Raw genomic sequence first — 22,238 nt, forward strand, 5'->3', positions numbered from 1 at the left:
GTTAGATACCTTGTGTTATTATTATGCGATGGGTTAAAAAAAATAATTCCGAAACAAGTACCTGTGAAATACATGTACAACACTTATATCCCCCCCCCCCCCCCCCCCGTTTCCCCCAAATAATTGGATTTTTTTTTTTAAGTCCAAGGGACATTACTCTGTCAAAAAAAAAGCTCGATCGTACCCAAAACAGAACTTTACCTAGACATTTTAATGATAAATCTGTGTACCAAATTTCATTTCAATATGTCAAACCTCTGTAAAGAAATGAACGGAAATTGATGGTGGACCGACTGACAGACAGCAGCCAAAAAAAAAAAAATAAATAAATACAAAATAAATAAATAAATCCATACAAATACCGTAAAAATATTTTTTTTAAAAATAAAATAAAGTTGAAATATAGAACTTTATATTGAACAATGAAAAGAATAATATGTAAATGAGACTAGTAGGGGTAACACTCACCTGAGTTATTAAACTCTTCTTTTTTTTAATCAATAGATATACTGTACAAATTTATATTAGTATACATTCAATATACATACTTTCAATTCTACTTCCTTATAATTCATATCATGCAAATATAAATTCTCTTTGGTAATACATGCTCATTCAAAATCAAACTGAAAATATAAAGGACATACATTTATTTATATGAATCTTTACTGTAAAATAGAAGGGGGGCACAAAAAGTGAAGTGGGGGAGGGGGAACAGTATTAAGTATTTTCACATTTGTATATAAATTCGGATAAATACATTATAGAATATCACTAATAATTTTTTAGTATTTTTCATATTCTGAAAATATACAGTTTCTTAAGGTCATATGCAACGTAGTTTGAACTTTATTGGGTTCTTCCCTAGAGTTGAAGAGTTCCACTAAACGAAGGACCTGTGTGCAATATTTTTAATCTCTATATATGGATTTGTATACCTCTTCTAAAACAATTTTTGATGGAAAAAATCTGCAATTTATGTTTAATAATTTCTGTTTATTTTTCTTTGAATAATGCAAAAAATACCAAAATTTGATATCTTTTCAACCCCCCTGGTATCGCATGCTGATTTTTTTGTCTAAGAACATGTAATGGTATTATAAGTTTAAATTTAGAATATCTTGAAAAATTATCAGTAGGTAAGGTACTTTGCGTATGTCCTTAAAAGTATAACTTTTTTCAAACAAATATTCAAGTATACAATATTTTTTTCTAGCAACGAAATGCTTATTTAGGCACATTTTGAAACCTATTAGCAAAATTAAATGTTTTTACAGCATAAGTAAGTATTTATTATATTATGTAATCTAAACTCTCCTGGTCAAGTACTAGTGACTTTGTAATTCTTAAACCGATTACTAAATTGTCTTCAGGATAATGGTATGTTTACAATTTTTTTTTCAAACTACTTCTGCTAGACCACAATAAAGATTAGCAACGGGAAATATGGAGTGACTCAGGTGCTTTGTTTGAGGAAATTTAGATTCTTTAATTAATTAAATGTTCATTAAATCATCACTGTAAAACTGTATTCTATTCTTACAAGATATTTTGAACACAAATTAATTTTTATCCGAATATTGATGATGTACAAGTGATTGTTTCATAGTTTATATACAATCAACAAAACTTTCAAGGACAATAAATGATGGATCCAATTAATTTCTCATCTGTCCAACGAAAAGAATGCAAGAAATGATTGGGAAAGTCCAATTTTTCTTCAGTTCCACAATTTTTCTTCAGTTCCACAATATAAAAGACGCGATCTTGTTGCAAAATAACTTTATTTTTTCAAAACTTGGTAAGTCGTTCTGTGGTGATGAAGATTAAAGCACCAGTGCCACAATATTACATGGGGATTGATTCCAGTCGGAGGCCAGTGGAACCTTGTATTTAATTAAAAAAATAAATGTTAGCTTACGACAATCTACAGATTTCTAGCTTACAAATAATTTCACATAAAAAACAAAATTTTCTGGGTGCTAGCTTACCGACTTCATGTTGGTGGTAATATTCAATAAGATTTGGCACGGAGGTAAATTCCTTCTCTTTTCTTATGTAAACGTTCCCAGTTGTTGTTTTTTCGATTCGGAAATTTTTAATGCTGGCACCATCACTTGTAATGAAGACATGTGATTATTTTTTTCAAAAATATATTTTTGTTATCTTCTTTTAATCTCAAATGCTACAATTTTAATTATTAATGATAAGTTTGGATTAATATGTTCTCTTGATTAAACACCAAGCATATCAAATTTTTTTTAAATTTTTTTTTTGGCATAAGATTATATAGTATACATGTATGTAACTGTTGTAATATTTTGCATTGAATAAGGTTTTCTGAATTATTATTATTACAACATCTTTGCAGGTAGTTTTAAAAGCAATTAAAAAGAAAAAAAAAAATCATACTATAAACAAAGAGTAAAAGTGCCCTTTTCTCTGGAGTCACGAACAAGAAAACAACCAGGCCGCCCGTCCTCGACCAGCAATAATTCGCATTCTTCCTTCGATGCACAATACCATCTGAATTTAATGACAATTTAGTTGTTACATCTTATATGAACGTGGTGATGAAGCTACTACAAGTTTTTGACATGTTAATCAAATTTTGTGCTTAGAGTACCATATAGGTGTCCGAAACAGGGGGGGGGCACTTTTTTTTGCAGAGATAGACATAATATAGACATTGCACATTAGGGCGTAGGGTTTAGCCCCCAACCTCACTTTCAACAAGCACGTTGCAGTTTATATCCCAAAAGGGTAAGTGGTAGTGTTCAGAAAAAAATTGTTACTGAAAAAAGTTTGAACCTAACCCCCCCCCACCCCCCGCAACGAAATGGGATTTTCCTCTTTGGAGAACAGGAACATATTCCTTTTTTTTTGGCATGTCAATTTTTTTTTTGTAGGTTGGAATGTTTTTCTCTTACACTTAGCCCCCCCCCCCATTCAATTTGCTTCCGACGCCAGTGAGTACGCTTCCTATTGAATACATGGAATAAGACACCACCTTTTCCTAAACAAGATTTCCAAAAACAATATTGCATTTTCACTACGTTGCATGCCCATCTCCTTACATATACATTTTAATTATTTGCTAGTATAGGTGATAAATGATTTTCCAAGCACATATTTGGCCAGGTGCTAAAATTATATAGTATGGTGGCATATTTCTGCCCCCCCCCCCCCCTCTCTTGCAAGATAAATGAAGTTGACATGCAACATAATTATATATACTAGAGAAATACAAAAATCCATTTTTATATGTCTCTGTGTAGACGTGCAACATATTGTGTCAAAATTCAATTTAATCATGTTGGCATGCAAATTACCAATCTTATTAAGGTCATATGCAACATAGTTTTAACTTTGAGTTCTTCCCTGGAGTTGAAGAGTTCCACTAAATGAAGGACCTTTGTGCAATACATTTAATATCTATACATGTATATGGATTTGTACACCTCTTCTAAAACAAATTTTGATGAAAAAAATCTGGAAATTATGTTTTGTAATTTTTATACATTTTTCTTGGAATAATGCCAAAATTTTCATCATTTGATATCTTTTCAAAACCCCTGGTAACACATGCTGATTTTTTTTTGTCTAGGAACATGTAATGGTAATACAAGTTTGAATTTAGAATATCTTGAAAAATTATCAGTAGGTAAGGTACCTTAATTGCGTATGTCCTTAAGAAAATATATTTTAATAGTAGATGCAAGATCCAACATGTGTACATAATTAACTCGCATGTTGACAAGAATTTATACATGTTGATATAAATAAGTCGCATGTTGACATAAATAGGTAGCATGTTAACATAAATAAGTCGCATGTTGACAAAAATAAGTCGCATGGCTATATATATAATTATTTTTGGATCTGGCATCGGGTAGGGGATTTTAATAATATTTAAATCAGAATCTCTTAAAAGAGTTGTAACTTAAATGTCAACAAAATAATCTTGCATGTATAGACATGATTATTTGGCATGTTGACATAATTTATCTTGCATTTAGGGGACATATACATGCCTTTGCCAAAACTAACGAATTTTAAAATTTTAACTTTATAATTAAATTTTTAAAAAAATCATGAATGACATATACAGTATATACTCGTATATGTACTATCTTGAGATGAAACGAGGTTTTTCACTTTATACTACAGTATAGTTTTTATTTAAATCTATGCATTTTGTACTCACTCGTATGATTCAACATCAGTGTCCTCTTCAAGATAGTTTCTTGGGGCAAAACCTGAATATCTTAAAACACAAACATTTCTTTTTAAATTGCTGCAATAAATGTGATTTTTAAAAAAGAACACCTTGTCCAATTAAATGCACTGTAATTGCGTGCGCATGTTGACAATGCAAGGTATTCAGTATTATAAATATCTTGGTACAGCTCAACTTGAATTATACGAGTCACATTTATCAAAAAAAAAAAAAAAAAAGAAAAAAAAAATTAAAGTTTTATAGTCAAGATACATATTCAGTAGATACACGCATACATATTGATTTGTTTTAGTAGATAATGAGAAGACTATGCTTCTTTATGAAGAAATAAATGTCTAGAATTCTAACTTCACATTTATAGTAAAGTAGTGATTTTGTGGGAGACTAGAGGTCATCTTGTATTGTATATCAATAGGGACACTAGGAGTCTCACTATGTTGAAAAGAAAGAATGATAAACAAAATGAATAGTGCAAAGTTATGGTCTAATTTTCTCATAAATCATGTTACATGAATCACAAGTCATAAAATCTTTGTCAACTTAAACTGTCGAATATTTACATGTGAATTTTCAATTCCGACGCTTTGTATGTTCTATTTCTACTCAATATTTTACTCAAATTTTCCAGTATCAATATGACTTACTGATTAAAAGTAACAAAAACGTTATTTTTATTAAAAGTATTACACACATTTGCAAAAGATCAATTGATAATTCTAAAATAAGGCTAATTGTCAAGTCGAATGTCTGATTTCACAATCTTCTTACCGGGGTCTGATAGGCCATATTTCAGACTATGTGGGCAAAAAATGTGTGGTTGAATTTCTTTCATATCATATATAAAGAGAGAGTTTGTATCCTAGATCAAAACATCAAAGTTTCAGAAAAATTGAATTTGAGGAAAAATTTGGCCTATCTATTGTGTCCTACCTTAATTAAGAATCGAAGCAAAAATCGGAGCAGTGCACTTTCTTTAGGGGCTATGGTACACTATTTCAAAAATCTGCTCAAATGCTTGGATGAAACCTCTTTTATGACACATGCAGCTCTTACCCATTTCTAATACTTTTAATATTGCACCAGTGCTCATCCGAGTCATCTAAAACTTCATAACGCTCTCCCTGAAACGGAATTCAAATGCATTTAATTTTTTCCATTCTTCTAAAATAATTAATTAAATGATAAACTTTAATAAAGAAGATTGCAGAGAGCAATCGGGTAGTTAATACTTTTTCTCTCTCTCTCTCCACATTGTTTTCTTTATATATAGCCAAATATAAAATGTGATTCCCGATACCAACTATAATCACAGTTTAATTATTATTTAGTAGCACATTTAATGCATCTTATACAATCCGGGAATATGCTTAACAAAGCAGCATGCAATTCTGAATCTATTGATATACATGTATACATGTACCATTTAAACAAAAATCCCACTTCTAAGCAAACGTTGAAAGTTTTAGTAATTAAAGTTATATAATTTTATACATATAATGATATTATATATTTTAGTGTTATCAAATCGGACCATTTTTGGTATTAAATAGGCACCGACGATGGGTACACGCTTACTTTTCCGATCGAGTAACCGTTTAGCTCTTTACAATTAAGTTGTTTTAATTTGTTAAGATATGCTTCACGCAAGAAAATACCTTTACAAGTGCGATATCATCCGACTCAGAAGTTGGTCTATAGTCATATACCGCCACAAAGATTTTGTAAAATTGAGAATGTCCGTACGATGACGACTGTGTGGAAGATTTTTTTGTTAACTGACGTTTTTGGGAACTTCTTGGGGAGTTATGTCCTATGTGCCTAGCCCGAGTTGACTCCTCTGCATTGGTAGGAATTCTAGGCTGGGGTCTGGAAGGAGCAGTCCTGGCTTCAGTTTCCCTCTGTGATCTAGATCTAGTTGAGGAAGACCTCGAGGAGGCATGCGCCCCTTGATCGTCCCCTGCATGTTCATGAGAAGGTCCTTTTCAAGAACCAAATAACATGAAATAGATTTGTTTAAAAGAAAACGTGATCAAGATTTATTAACTTAATAAATGAAAAAAAAACTCACAAACACATTTACAAAAAAAATAAATAATATACCAATAGTAACAGCCTACGAAAAAGTTATATAGTTCTGGTGGTATTAGGGATTTTCTCCATATATTGTTTTCTCAAATAGTTGGAGAAGAGGGAGATAGAGACGGGAGTCCTATAACAAAGGCCCGATTATTGGTACATGTATAAAATAAGTCAGTCAAATAACGACCTATAGGTTATATATACTTATACTAGTATTTCCTAAAAAGCTCAATTTAACAACCAATGGATTTACGAAACGCTGACTTTAAACACAAGGTTCGAATACCTTGTTCATAATAATAACAATTTAAGTAAATGTATTTTTTTTCACTATTTACTTAAAATTTCAGTGATTCGATGAATATGCTAACTGCATTTTAAACAGTCTTGAAAAGTTGTAGATGGGAAAGCTGAAGTTATCTTGTTGGTCGCGTTCTTTATTTAAGGAAGGTCCATACTTTTACGGATCCGGTTTTAATTTTACACACCAATATAAAATTCTGATTATCACTTTTTTTTGTCCCCCGCTTGAAAAGTGGGGGATATTAATTTGGGTTTGTCCGTCCGTTCGTCTTTCTGTCTGTCTGTAACGCTTTCGTTTCCACACGATATCTCGAGAACCCTTTGAGCTTTTGCAATGAAAATTAGCATAGCAACTCCCTATGGACTAAAGAAGAACCCTATTGATTTTGAGGTCAAAAGGTCAAAGGTCAAGGTCATATATAAGCAAATTCTGTCTGTTATAATACTTTCGTTTCCACACGATATCTCTAGAACCATTTGAGCTATTGCAATGAAATTTTACATAACAATTCCCTGTGACCTAATAAAGACCCCTATTGATTTTGAAGTCAAAAGGTCAAAGTTCAAGGTCGTAAAGTTACACATTCTATCTGTGTGTAACACTATCATTTCCGGGCGATATTTCAAGATTTTGAGCTTATTCAATGTAATTTTATACCAAAACTCCCTAGGATCTCTCTCACCCCTCTCAAAGTGCCCCGCCCCGTTTGTTTTATCAGTATTTATAGTATTATATGTCGCTATTTTTAGCACAGGGGCATGAGGAGAGTTATTGCGTATAAAACAGGTTCTCGGCGGACTTTATGTTCTTATTACATCTATTAGAACTGTTTAATAAAGGCTAAATAAATCAAACACCATGGATTGTGTAAAATTTTGACAATACCGAACATGAATATATACATATGTATGTAACTTCACTTCTGCATATACATGTACTTCACGTTCTGTAAAGCGATTCCGTGGTCTAGTGGTATGTTTCTCGCTTCCGGTGTGAGAGATCCCGAGTTCCAGTCCCTGACGGACAAATTTTTTTTTTTTTTTTTTTTTGAAATACTTTTTTTTTTTTTTACTAAATAATAGTATTCAGCACGCGGAATGAAAAATTTATGAGGTCTGGCTTGTACAAACTCATAAAATCATCATTACAGTGTGATAAATATTCCATATAAAAAGAATCTTCTATACACATAATAAAGAATAAGCAATTAAATCTTTATATCCATAATGGTATATTCTATTTGCTTCAGTATACATGCATGTATACATTTAATAATTCTACAAATTCAGTGAGGGGGATCCCACTCTCCCCCCTCCCTCCCCCCGAACTGCTCATGCTTTACTTTTTCCTCTCTCTCTCTCTGAATTAGCTTGTTTGTAATAAAATATTTTGGTTGCTTGAAAATAATTTAATAACTATAGGCTCTATATTTATTAATTATAGTGTCAATTTGAATACAAAGCATTTAATATATACTATTTATGGAAATTAACACTTTACACTTTGTCCATAGGATTTATATGCTTTTAGCACATACACAGACACAAAATTCTTAATTGCCTTTATGAACCTAATCCCTTGTTTTGATTTTGAACATATTTTATTGTATAAACAAAAGGATTGGAAACAAGTTCTTTCAACTTACGAGTTCCTCTCCTTAAATATAACTATATGTCATGCAATTAAAATACTAGTACATGTAGTACATAGAATTTTAAATGCAAAAAGAGATACAAGTGAAATATTTGTTCAGTAATATAACAATTTAAAATCTACAGGATTGGTCAATAAATTTATGCACAGCAGCAAAAATATGTGTATTTGTTTCTACAGGCAAATTTACATCACCACATAGTAACAAAGTTGTGTCAATATTGACCAATGTCGTCTAGTAAAAACAGGCGATTAAAAAGATTATTCCTAGCGTTTGGATAATTTCTGCAGGCAAAAGAAATCAAAGTACTCAGAAGTAAAGAGAGCCGGGCTCATTTACAGAGTAGAATGAATTTCTTACACGTTTATATTCTGATGAAATAATTATTTTAAATCTATCAATATAAATGATAAGACACTGACAGTGAGTTTTTCAATCCTAATACCACGGTCCGATTTTGTCAGAATCAGAATTAATCTGGTACCGCAGCTGAATGTAAACAAACAGGCCAGCCTGGTTCCCTCTCCTGTTTTACCTCATATGCGTAGAGAACTACGATAACACTGATTATCAAAAATCCTTACGCTAATGAACTATGTTCTTTGACTTCGGCTGAAGTTTTCAAAGTCATTACTACTAATGTTTATTTATATATATAAAAATTCGTTTTATTTTTGTTGCTTTATTGAGCGTTTGTATTATCTCAAAAGCGGTTGAGAGTATAGAACTATATTTTTGCACGTAACTTTAAAATGGCGACTATGAGGTCAACATCCTGCCTTGAACAGGATCACATAAGCCGGCAATTGCTCTTTGAGCAATAAGCCCGGCTGAAAATGACAAACATCTTCATACTTTCCACATGAACATAAAGGGCTATTAATACTAGTAATATTTCTTTTATGTAAATCATAGTTAAGTATACAGTTGTGTCTAAGTTTAGTATGGATTATACTGGTATAACGTTTGCCAAATGAAAAATAAATTGGGGGATTTTTTACTTCTGTAGTTATATTTTTTCGAAATGCATTGAGTGAGATAGCTTCCCCCGTTTCTGTCTTTGGTAAATTCCACTGTTTCACAGCGTCGGAAATAAAAGACCTTTTATATAATTCTAATCTGCATCTTGGGGCAGCGTATTGTTCCTTATTACGGGTATTATATTTTGAAATGTTTTCACGCTTGTTTGGCACAATGTCATTTAAATATTCAGGTACACTACCATTACGAATTTTGTACATCGTGATCATTTTTGCATTATAGCGCCTAACTTTCAATGTTTCCCAGCCAGTTTCAAAGTAAAGTATTTCTCTTGACATAAAAATTGAAAGTCCTGTAACAATTCTAGCTGCAGATAATTGAACTCTTTCAAGCTTTTCGGCATCATTATTAGAGCAGCCATCCCAAACAATTGAAGCGTATTCGAGCGAGGGTCTATGGAACGCCATGGCTGCCTTATGTTAGATGATTATATTATATGCTGTGCTTCTTATATTATATGCTGTGAATTTGTAATTATATGCTGTGGTTCTTTTATTATATGCTGTGGGTTTATAATTATATGCTGTGGTTTTATAATTATATGCTGTGGGTTTATAGTTATATGCTGTGGGTCTATAATTATATGCTGTGTGTCCATTATTATATGCTGTGGATCTATTAATATGCTGTGGTTACATTATTATATGCTGTGGTTTCATAATTATGTGGGTTCATAATTATATGCTGTGGGTTCATAATTATATGCTGTGGTTCTTTTATTATATGCTGTGGTTTCATTATTATATGCTGTGGTTTCATTATTATATGCTGTGGGTTCATAATTATATGCGGTGGGTGTATTGTTTCATATTCTGTCGGTTTATTGGAAACTAGCTATTCGAATCTGGACTTCTGTTTTTTTAGTTTACTTGCTCAAAAAATGGCGGCAACTGTACCAGGCCTAACCGTTCGGATGTGATTAGTGGAGGAATACGCATCAGATCCTAACATTTTCAGGCATAGCAAAAAGAGATGCTCTTAATATGATAAATATTTGTAGTGTATGGCATCGTTTGAAACTTTAATCCAATTTAAAAAAAAATCCCCCCAAAATATAGGATCCATGGCGTTTATAGGTCAAAATTGCAGTTGATAAAAATTAACTTATAGGTACCGGCAGTAAATAACACTCTGGCCCCCAAAAAAATCAACCACAACTCCTACAATCTCCCCTGGTATTTCTATATTTCTGTTATATTCCTACATTCCATAAAAAAAATCAACCCCCGCTCTTACCATCTCCCTGGTATTTCTATATTTCTGTAATATTCATTATTTCAAACATTAATATTTTTACTTAAAAAAAAAAAAAAAAAAAAAAAAAAAAAAAAATTAATAACATTTACATGTTTCATTTAAACCAATAGGTAATGCCTTCCTATTCAGCACTCCACTCTCTCTCATTCCTATTACGGTTAGCCGCCATTTTTTGAGCAAGTAAACTAAAAAAAAACTAGAAGTCCAAATTTGAATAGACAGTTTCTAATAAACCGACAGAATATGTAACAATACACCCACAGCATATAATAACGAAACCACAGCATATAATAAAAGATCCACAGCATATAATTATAAACCCACAGCATATAATTATAAACCCACAGCATATAATTATAAAACCACAGCATATAATAATAGATCCACAGCATATAATAATAGATCCACAGCATATAATAATTGAAAGCATATTATGCATATAATAATGGACCCACAGCATATAATAATAGATCCACAGCATATAATTATGGAACCACAGCATATAATAATGGATCCACAGCATATAATAATTCCACAGCATATAATTATGGAACCACAGCATATAATAAAAGAACCACAGCATATAATTACAAACCCACAGCATATAATAATAGACCCACAATATAATTATAGAACCACAGCATATAATATAAGAACCACAGCATATAATAACAAACCCACAGCATATAATTATAGACCCACAGCATATAATATAATCATCTAACATAAGGCAGCCATGGCGTTCCATAAGGGTCTGATAAATGTGACATACAATTTTGAAAGGTGTGTCCTGCCGATTTTATACTTAAGTTTGTTCAAAAGCCCATCCCTTCGTATTTTATTTTTTTTAAACAAACTAACTTGAGATCTATTTTTATCGATTTTACGCCTATATCATTTTTCTAAATTTTACTTTCGTTTTAAATTTTGTAAAAAAAAAAAATTATTGAAAAACTTGATATTCCAAAATGGGGATATACGTGTTCAAAGGGCCGTTTTTTTAAATTTTTCAGGTCAATCATAATAAAGTTTATGTTTTTGTTAACCTTAGATATAATTCTTACTAATTTCAAAGAAAAAATAGCATGTAAACGATTTAGATTTTGAGAATTATTAAAAATAAAGATATTTTGAGATTTTATTCTTAAAGACGTGGACAGATTCAACATCAATTTGTTAATGTTTTCCAGGAAAGATTTCAAAAATTCTCCTGGCAAATGAATGTTTTTTGTTTCCACAAATTTTAATATAAAGTTGATGTGATTTGGTGCATTAGCTAAATAAAATATGATATCACACTTCTTTATGTTTAATTTTGGCTGTAGAATTTTTAGAGGTATGTACGCTGAGACATGTTGTATGAAAATTAACCTGCAAAGATATGTCTTTTATGGGTGTTTTTAGTTCATGAGTTATTCAAGGTATTCAAGTTAAAGAATGAAAAGTTTGACAGAAAAGTTTGAAACTATGGGCCTACCTTAAGAAACAAAGTCCGCGTTGTCGTGAATGTTGCAGGATGAGGTCGAGAAATGTTGTTTGAAAGATAAAAGCCGAGGCTTTTATATTTCAAACAACATTTCGAGACCGAGGAGGTTATCTTGCAACATTCACGACAACAAGGACTTTATTTCTATTCTACAAAGATCTTAAAGATCGCTAAAATACGCCTGATCGTTTCCTCTATAGAGAAACGAAATAGGTCACCATGTTTCGATTACGCTGTTCCATTAACACCAGAGGGAAAATTTGTTTGCTTACATATGTATGGAATGCAGACAATTTGAGCTTTCGTTGCATTAGAAATAGCCTTTTTAAATTTCAAATTTGTTCGTTATATGTATTGATTAATTTTAATGAATATACAATGATCATGTTCCTGTTTAACTGCTTTATTGGTGTTTAAATGTGTAGGGAGGTTCGTGGAATAGCTCCGCATGGCTATAAAAAACCAATATTCATCAGCAACTTCATGCAATTTACAGTGTTCAGACTGCAAAAGACGACACATCGATGTGGTCTAAACAAGTATTTCATTTTAGAGTCAAATATTTATTTCAACTGTACAGGATTGATACGTCACGTGTTTCTGACATGATAATTTTTTGATGACGTTCGTGATTTTTTGGAGAATAATGTCCTCGGCATTTCTTTGATGTCTGCGATAATCGTGGTAGAATTGTTAATTATCAGCGTTTTTCGTCTATATTCAGTAAAATATCCAGATATAAAACAGATGTAGCTTACTCTGTGGTGTCTTTTTTTCAATATTATATTGGGATATGTCCAGTCTACATATGAATGGAATAACTATATACTTACTATTGTTAATTGATAAAACATAATCAACATGATTGCCAAGTTAAAGGTCATGACAAGTGTGTACTTCTTCTATAATGTTGAAGTTTATGAGTAAAATACATTGCCAACCTTCTAAAGATAATATAAGTAAATCGTTAATCGTTGATCTACCTTCTTCGGAAGTTCCGTGGACCAGTTTACATCCCCGAGCTATTTTTCCCTGAGCATGACAGCAAGTAAAGGCTCCATCAACCCATATACCGGGATGATAATTCTTTATAAAAGGTGCTTCATTTTTAATGGCCTCTGATAGAGAATGAAAAGTAGACGGTGATTTAAAAAGATGCATCATATGTATACCCGCCTTCTGTGCATATAGACTAGGCACTTAAGTATTTTTTCAAATACTTGTATAATATACAAATATAAAATGAAAAGTCTTCAAAACATATTTTGTCTGAAATCATTTTCCTTTTAAAGCAATTTTTCAATACAATTTCTTGTAGGTATCAGTGAAAGAACCAAACCTCTCCTGATTCCATTGATCCACTTCTCCTGTTCTTGTTTGCTACTGGTTACCACATACAAAATAACAGGGTCGTATCTTGTAGGACAGATGTGTATTACCTGAGAATCAAATCAAAAAATCACTTATTATCGGCATTGAAGTCGTACACTGATTAGCAAGGTAAACTAAAGATGACCCTATTTATTTTGAGGTCAAAGGTCAAGATCGTAAATTCATACATTATTTATGTGTGAATCTTTCATTTCCAGGAGATATTTCTAGATTTTAAATTTTATTTCCCAATTAACTTTTTTTTACAATCCTCATCCCCCCCCCGGTCCTTCTAAGAGTAACTCCCTCGACCCTCTCTCTAGATCCATTCATGAACTTGTTTTTTTCCTTTAAACGGTGGGAACAAAGTCTCTGGATTAGCTTCTTGATATTTGATCATCTTATTTCTCTTGTTTTCAGCAACATATCTTCAAATATCAGTTTAATATATATTATATACGAGATTATTATACTTTCATGTTAAATACTAAAATCTGATTGGTTTAGACGCAGTTAACAATCCGTTCTATTACCCTCAGCCTTAGCAACGCATGTGACAACGGGTAACACAATGCGTAATGCCAAATATTATCTACGGTTCACCGTAGAATTCTCAAAACGTCAGTTGCGCGTTTGAAAGAACTGGAATAAACTTGACGTCAATAAAAGCTTGCGTCCGATGTAGCTTACTTGAAAACAACAAACGACAGACGAAACATGCTTGCGAGTGCAGAAATAACGAAACTTTATATGATAAAAGACTCTTAGAGTATCAAACAAACATTAAAAAGGTCAGTAAATCTTTTTAGAAGTAGCAAGGAGTTTGAAAGCTTTCTAAACGTGAACGTAAAGATGATGGACGATTTTTTTTTTTTTGCTGACTGAATTTAAGAAGACATTCAGTATAATAAAATAAATGGTGCCTGTTTTGGAGGGTAACAGTTGAAATTGACACCCCTCGGAAAACTTGGTTTTCCTTGGGGTGTCAATTTCAACTGTTACCCTCCAAAACAGGCACCATTTATATAATGTATTATCATTCCTTTAACGGAGTTGTATAATGCTAAGGGGACCCTTATAGTCATTGGCCATTGGGCCTCTCGTTCATTTTCTTTCTTCTGGGTTGGAATCTTTATTCAAACCATGTTCTAAATTTTATATAAAGTTGTCTATAGTATGTTTAAACAAAATTTCTTTTGAGCTTTATAAATGTTTTATAAATGTGAAATGCCTTATGGAATCCCTTTGTTAAAATCAGTGACGGATCCATGCAGGAATTTCGTATCTGGAGAAGGCGGGGGGGGGGGTGGTCTGTAGGCTGCACTGAAGCCCCTAGTGGGTCTAAGGCCTGGTACTTTTTTTGGGGTGGGTGGGTCCGGGGCTGAGGAGTTTTTACAAATAAGAGATGTTTTTTCTTGATTTTAGGATAATATGGACATGTAAATTTTACATACAAAAAATTCAAAAGGGGAAGGGGGGGGGGGAGCACGCCCGGCCCTAGATCCGCCTTTGAAAATGTAGAGCGCTTTAGAAGTATAATGGTGATTAACATTTTTACCTGAAAGACATCCCTTTTGTCCTCCATACATAAGTCGTCTAATGCCTCGACTGCCAAGATCTTCTTAAGTTCAACCTTTCCTTTTTCTTCACCCATTTTCTGTCAATCAAACAACTTAACCATATACAAGTATGTATATACCACTGTACATCCTGTATAACAGTAGCATTTTTATTAAATTATAGTATAATATCTGATTCTATAACACACACTGATCCATTTGACCGTAACTTTGTGAAATTCTCGGATAAACTAGGACAAATCCTAATAAAATCCCATAAAAAAATTAAATTAACCGAGTTAAATCAATGCAAATCTTGAAATGGACAACACTGTCCCCTGCAACCATCAGATTTGGAATCGTTTTGTCTTGAAAAAGAAAACATTTCCCTGTCGACTGCATGGTTTCGCATAGACCGGGACCGTGAACCTGAACTGTATCACCCCTTTAAATGGAACCTTTTATTTTTCGCCCGTGTTCTGCAAATTATAAAGCCCGAGGAGTTCAAAGTAGCTCTGGTAGAAGCTCGGATGAGATTTAACGAGACTACAGCGAGATAAGGGACTAGTAAATTATCTACGGAGGTGACTAGCATGTGGAGACATGGTAAACAGAAAGGTTATGTACATAGCGCTTCAGTTTGGACCACACAATAATGTCTGTAGAAATGTACATGTACTTTTATCTCTTTTCAATTCATTAATAAAACTTGAATTCCTTATTCTTTATGATATTTTCTGCAGTAACGGACCAAAATTTCTTTTGGGAAATATTTGCATCAGTGGTAGCTGGGACTATATTTATTATATTGACGTCAGATTAGCAAATCATAGCTGAATGAAAATGAGAATTCGCATTGTGGATTAAATTACTACAGACAATACAGAAATTTTATGTTTGAAAAAAAAATGTCATGGCGATCGCAAAGGCACAAACAGGGGCGTAGCAACAGGGGGGGGGGGGGGGGGGGCTTTCCCAACCTTACTTATACTATAGGAAATGTTAATTGAAAACCTGGTTGCCCCCCCCCCCCACTTTTAGCGATATACCGAAAATGTAGTATAAGAATTGGTACTGAAAGTAGTTGACACTGAGGAAAAGTTTTACCCCCCCCCCCCCCCCCCCCCATCACACACACACACAAACACACACACACACAAAATAGGATTTTCGACTTTGAACAACCATTTCTTTTTCCTTTTTTTTTTTTTTTTTTTTTTTTTTTTTTTTTTTTTTTTTTTTTTGCTTCTCAACTTTTTCAGGTAAGTAAAAAAATTTTTTTCTCTGGCTGCCCCCCCCCCCCCCCCACTTTCAAAAACGATGCTACGCCACTGACAAAGAACATTTTCCCATGTATTTTGTACATGAATTTAGCAATCTGTTTTTCCCCAATATTTCCATGCTCACAGTTACAAACAATTCATGGGATTTTAGGTTTTTCAAAGCCATATACTGATAGACGATTTTGGTCTGTATTTCTTTGTTGTATAGTATCGGTGAATACCATTGTTAGGTGGATTCCCTGCACTGCATTCTAGTCCATTGCAATAAGTGCAGTTAAATTCTTATTAAGATCAGCAGCATTAATTCTCTTGCAAATAAAATATCATCCACTTATCAGTCAAAGACAATGTTCCCTTTCTTCTGTTCTAGATACCAAAACTTGTCAGTTGATGAAATCACCAATATGCAACTTTGTCGAAAAGTCTTTAGACACAAATACTGACAGTTCATTTTGATTCTTATCAAAGAGAACAAATAATAAAGAAAATGTGAATTAACCAGAAGTCTCTGATGAGACTGTAGCTCTTCTGGTATGTACGTATAACAAAGGAAAAGTAGAATTATGTATCTTAGTGTAGTCAACTTGTGTGCCAAGATATATTGAAATCAGACCAAAACTGTAGGCGGAGTAGCGTTTTAAAGGAATCTCTCAGAAATTTCTACTTAACCAATAACCATGGTAACACCTTTCATCGAAATCAAAAAACGATGCACAAAACTATGTGTCTTAGTGTAGTCTGATTATGTACCAAGTTATATCTAAATCAGACCAAAACTTTAGGGGATAGTAGCATTTTAAAGGAATTTCACAGAAAATTCTTTTTTTAGTAACCATGGCGAAACCGTTCATTGAAATCAAAAACCAGTGCACTAAATGTATTTTAGAGTAGTCTATTTGTGTGCTAATTTATATTGATATCAGACCAAAACTGTAAGAAGAGTAGCATTTTAAGGGAATCTCACAGAAAGTTCTATTTTTTAGTAACCATGGAAACATCGTTCATCCAAATCAAAAACCAATGCACTAATTTATGTATCTTAGTGCAGTCTACTTATGTGCCAAGTTATATTGAAATCAGACCAAAACTGTAGGGGAGTAGCATTATAAAGGAATTTCAAAAAAATTTTTTTTTTAATAACCATGGCAACATCTTTCATCGGAATCAAAAATCGATGCATTAAACTATGCACTTCAGTGTAGTCTACTTGTGTGCCAAGTTATTTTGAAATCAGACCAAAACTGTGGGAAGAGTAGCGTTTTAAAGGTATTTCACAGAAAGTTTTAATTTTAGTAACCATGGCAACACAAATCATCGAAATCAAAAAACGATGCACTAAATGATGTATTTTAGTGTAGTCTACTTGTGTGCCAAGTTATATTGAAATCAGACCAACACTGTGGGAGAAGTGGCATTTTGGACACGTTACTATCACATAAGCCTTTCTGGTCTCTGACCAGTAGAGCTAAAACAACCACTGTTTTTTTTTTTTATTCAAAACACGAAATATAGAAATATATAAAAAAAAAATTAAATCATATTTTAAAACTCAATTACGAAACAAAATGACAATTTCACAAAGTTAATTTTTAGTGGTCAATTTGCAAGGTATTACAATATGTTGCAGCAGAGTGCAGTATCGTGCAATGATACTTATAATTCAACAAGCACATTTAATTTCCTCATCAAGTTTGCTAATTTGTTGACGGTGCGACCGTTATGGCGAGCTCATATATTTTTTTGTTATATAATATTAAATATCTTTATTTAAAATGAGAATTAATAAGCTTGCAATTGAAAGAACCTCACTCAACACAAAATTTCCTTTAGATGTTTTGCATATACCAAATCAGATTTCGATAATAACAAGAGGCCAATGGACCTTATACGTCACCTGAGCATCATGCAACAACTTTCCAACAATTGAATTTAGTTCATGTCTTAAACCAGAGGCCATGACATTCACAATTTTGAAAGAGGCGCCATTGCACATCATAACTATATACTTAGCAGTTTAGTTTGGTTACTTACATGTAATACCCATAGACCGAGTAGGGGAACAAAAAAAGCATTTCAACTAATCAGTAATATTCAGCAATAATCAGTAGTGCCCCCATCCCACAGGAACCCCTGATCCTAGGTCCACAAATTTCACAATTTTGGAAAAGGTACCATTGCTCATCATAAATGTTTGATTAATATAATGGAGCAAATTTCAAAGAATTAATTCATTTTCAGTATAAATTAGAGCCCCTCGTCCTCTATGATACCCCTAATCCAGGGGCCTTGAAATTCCGGAAGAACGACCCATGCTCAGCATAACTATGCATGTAGTTAGTTTGTTTAATACCCATGAACAGAGAAGAAAATTTTCAAAGAATTATTGTATGTTCTCTGTAAAATCAATAGAGCCCCCCCCCCCCCCAAGTAAACCAGAACTCTTGATCCTGGAGCCATGAAATTTTTAAAATGGCACCTTTCCTCATCAAAACCATGTACGTAGTTAGTTTATTTAAAAACCAGGAGCAGAGAAGAAGATTTTCAAAGAATTAATGCCTGTTCCCTATATATTTAATACAGCCCAGCCCAAACACAAGAACCCCTGACCCTGGGGCCATGAAATTTACAATTTTAGAAGAGGCACCCTTCCTCATATGAGTATTATTAAACAAACTAATTAAGAATTTAAGATTTTCAAAGAATGCATTTTTACTATAAAATCAATAAAGTCCCGCCCTAACACCAGAACCCTTGACCCTGGGGCCATGAAATTCACCAGTTTAGAAGAGACACCCTTCCTCATCATACATGTAACTGTACTTATCTCATTAGCATACCCAGGAGCAGGGGAGAAGATTTTCAAAGAATTATTGCATTTTCACTATATAATCAATAAAGCCCCACCCTAACCCCGGAACTCCTAACCCTTTTTCACAATTTAATTTGGAAGAGACACTCTTATCATAACTATACATTAAGTTTGTTTGTTTGATACCCAGAAGCAGAGAAGATTTTCAAAGAAATAATGCACTTTCACTATATAATCAATAAAGTCCCATCCTAGAATTAGAAACCCCTTATCCTGGGGTCATGTATTTCACAATTTTGGTAGAGGACTCAATGCTAATTACGATCATACCAACAGTTTGACTGCTTGATGTCCAGGAAAAAAGATTTTTAAAGATTGCAGTAATTTAAGTGGTTTTGGTCCCACACCTCAGGCCCTGGGGGGGGGGTTATAAAATTGTGTTTCCCTTCACCTATAAATGTCAACATTGGTTGATATTGGCTTGAAGCGGTTTCAGAGAAGAAGTTGTAAAGGTTTACAACAGATTGACGACGTATGATGAACGACGGACGAAAACATCAATAATTCAGCAAAAAAGTAACCGTTGTTTTTATGAGAGCTCTAAGCACTGTTATAAGAGTAAATTCCGTTATCCTTCCTGGTCCATGTTTACATCATTCTCAAGATGTTTACTCATCTGTCAAACACAGGAATTGTATCTTTATATTTAAACTACCACAGGAAAAACAAAATCAGAAATACGGTATATTATATTACTGGTAAACAGAGTGTGTCAGTTTCAACCGTATTTTTAATAAAATCACGTAAAACAAAATTGAATTGAATTATACTGACTGACACTGGATTCTTGTATACTGCAATAAAGTGCAATTCTTATTAACACAAGCTGTTACAGTAGTAATTCTCATGCTTATAAAGAAATTTACTAATCAGTCAAAGACTAGTTGTCATTTCTTCTGGAGCTTTTTGCACACCCAAACTCGATATAAATATAAATAGTAATATTATAACTAATGTGTGTTGGCAATTTTATCCAAAACTTATTTTTTTTCCAGAACACGAAATAAAAGTACTGTAGTGTTGATTTTACAATCATATTTAATTGAATTGGACTTCTATATTTTGCTCTTCGAATGGGTGGGTATCTGATGGATAAATATTTTGTTTTCAGATTGTAAATGATTTATAGTTGTTGTTGTTGTTTTTTTTAAATAGGTGGAAGATGTAGTTCTGTTTCACCTGAATTTATAAGTAAAAGTACACAGTGGTTCTCACCGAACTTTTGCCATCGTAGTATGTTAGGTGTTTGTCATCCAGCACAAACCATCTTTTTTGAAAGTTTGTAGAAAGAACGTAGGGGCTCTTATCAATCGATCTTTTCTTCAGAAAAGCTTTCAATATAGGTTTCTACAAAAGAAAAATCTGACGTAAAGATTTCTAAACAAAATTATTGTATATAGATTTTATAATATTTCACCGAGTGTGTTCAATTTGTTAAACTCTGCACACATCACTGAACACGGATTGACAATACTGGTGAGTTGGTTTTGCTTTCTCAAATTACTACTCTTAATTTTATGGATTAAAGTTAAAATATATTTCAATGATACACAACAATAATACACAACAAAACTCTCACTTTTCTTAAAATTTTAGAATTTTTTGATAGAGAGACATATGTCTAAACCAGAAGTTAAATAATTGCACATCTTGTTATTTTTCCAGTAGTTTTATTACCTTCCTCTTTTATTATTTTAATTTAATGCACACAATCCCTTTAAATAAAACTTAATTATAAAACAATACGTTTGAAGGAGGGAGTGTTGTTAAAAATTTAGAATGAAATATTATTTTCAACATATTTAGATTTTTCGGCACATGCATTTTACAAAATTTAATACTTTCATACTGCTTAATATATTGGAAGTACATAAAACCGATTTTCTTCATTTAAATACTAAATATAAAAATAAAAAATAGAATCAGCATATGTTTAAAGTTAAAGCTGAAATACTCAGTCCCAAAAATTATTAAAAATACATACCGACATCCTTGCTTTGAGTCTTACTTTGCAATAAAACTGTTTTAGCACAAGGAAATAAGAAGTTTGATACACACTTGTATGTTGATCCTTACTAGAGTTTTAAAACAGATTAACGTTGATATCTTCTCTTCCCTTTCCTGTAAATAAGATAATTCACTCTGATTACGATGTAACAGCTACAGGATAACCTGCATGTTATTGTACGTGTAGCGCCCATCCCTTAAAAGTAATGGATTCGAGGATTCGAAGCCATATACCTATTCCTTTTATGGTTATCCAATCCTCGGCCAGGAAGGAGAACTCTTTAATTTATCATTTTATTCAAAAAGTCTCTAAATAAAACTTTAAATTGAAATCTTTTCATGCAACAATTTTCATTTTATGCATCTCAGTGAGATGTAGTTATTTATTTTAAAGTGATTGAAGTAGGAGCAGAGTAATCTATTAGAGAGTGTGCAAATAGAGGCTGGACACATCATTACTGGGTTAAGGCGCAGTTCCTCGAAACAAAAATTGTATAACGAACTAGGATGGCAAACGCTTAGTGAAAGAAGAACTAAACACAAGCTTACACTTATGTACAAAATACTTAATAATTATACACCTGAATATTTGCAAGAAATGGTCAATCAATGTCTACCTGTTTCACACAATTACGCCTTACGCAATAATTTGTATCACTTACCAATCACTAGAACAGTTTCATATTACAATAGCTTTTTACCATCTACAATTAAATTGTGGAATGATTTACCAGATACCTTAAAATCTGTAACAAGTGTCGCAAAGTTTAAACAATGTATACAAAATAAAAATCTTGAGGATAAAACAAAATCCAAATTATAGAATTATGGACAAAGAAAATTAAAATATACTCCACTGTCAGTTGAGAAACTTCTCTAGTAATCTTAATGCAGATTTGTTTAATCAAAACTTAGTTGATTCACCTAAATGCTTAAAATGTGGTTATTTTTTTAAAGACTGTTCATTTTTTCTTTCAATGCCCATGTTATGACCAAGCCAGGAAATCTTTAATTACATATATGAGTGACCATGACATTATTATTAAACTATAATGGTAAATTTACGAAAACACAACAGAAGCTTGCAG

General features: G+C 32.6%; 1 protein-coding gene across 1 annotated transcript; it reads right to left on the reverse strand.

Annotated features, from left to right (window-relative positions):
- Window positions 1–1,514: 1,514 nt before the first annotated feature.
- LOC134270062 (tyrosine-protein kinase ITK/TSK-like) lies at window positions 1,515–21,133 on the reverse strand. The gene is made up of 11 exons (XM_062752245.1): window positions 21,128–21,133; window positions 20,359–20,490; window positions 14,991–15,089; window positions 13,401–13,500; window positions 13,045–13,179; window positions 5,896–6,218; window positions 5,294–5,361; window positions 4,208–4,267; window positions 2,413–2,526; window positions 1,992–2,116; window positions 1,515–1,886 (listed from the first exon to the last, which is right to left on the reverse strand). Exons 1-11 carry the CDS (start codon window positions 21,131–21,133, stop codon window positions 1,849–1,851), a joined length of 1,200 nt encoding a protein of 399 aa, XP_062608229.1. The 3' UTR covers window positions 1,515–1,848.
- Between the last annotated feature and the right edge of the window lie 1,105 nt (window positions 21,134–22,238).

This window comes from Saccostrea cucullata, unplaced genomic scaffold, assembly GCF_032062105.1.
Source record: "Saccostrea cucullata isolate Sc308-1 unplaced genomic scaffold, CSIRO_AGI_Scuc_v1 ctg261, whole genome shotgun sequence".
Classification (NCBI taxonomy): domain Eukaryota; kingdom Metazoa; phylum Mollusca; class Bivalvia; order Ostreida; family Ostreidae; genus Saccostrea; species Saccostrea cuccullata.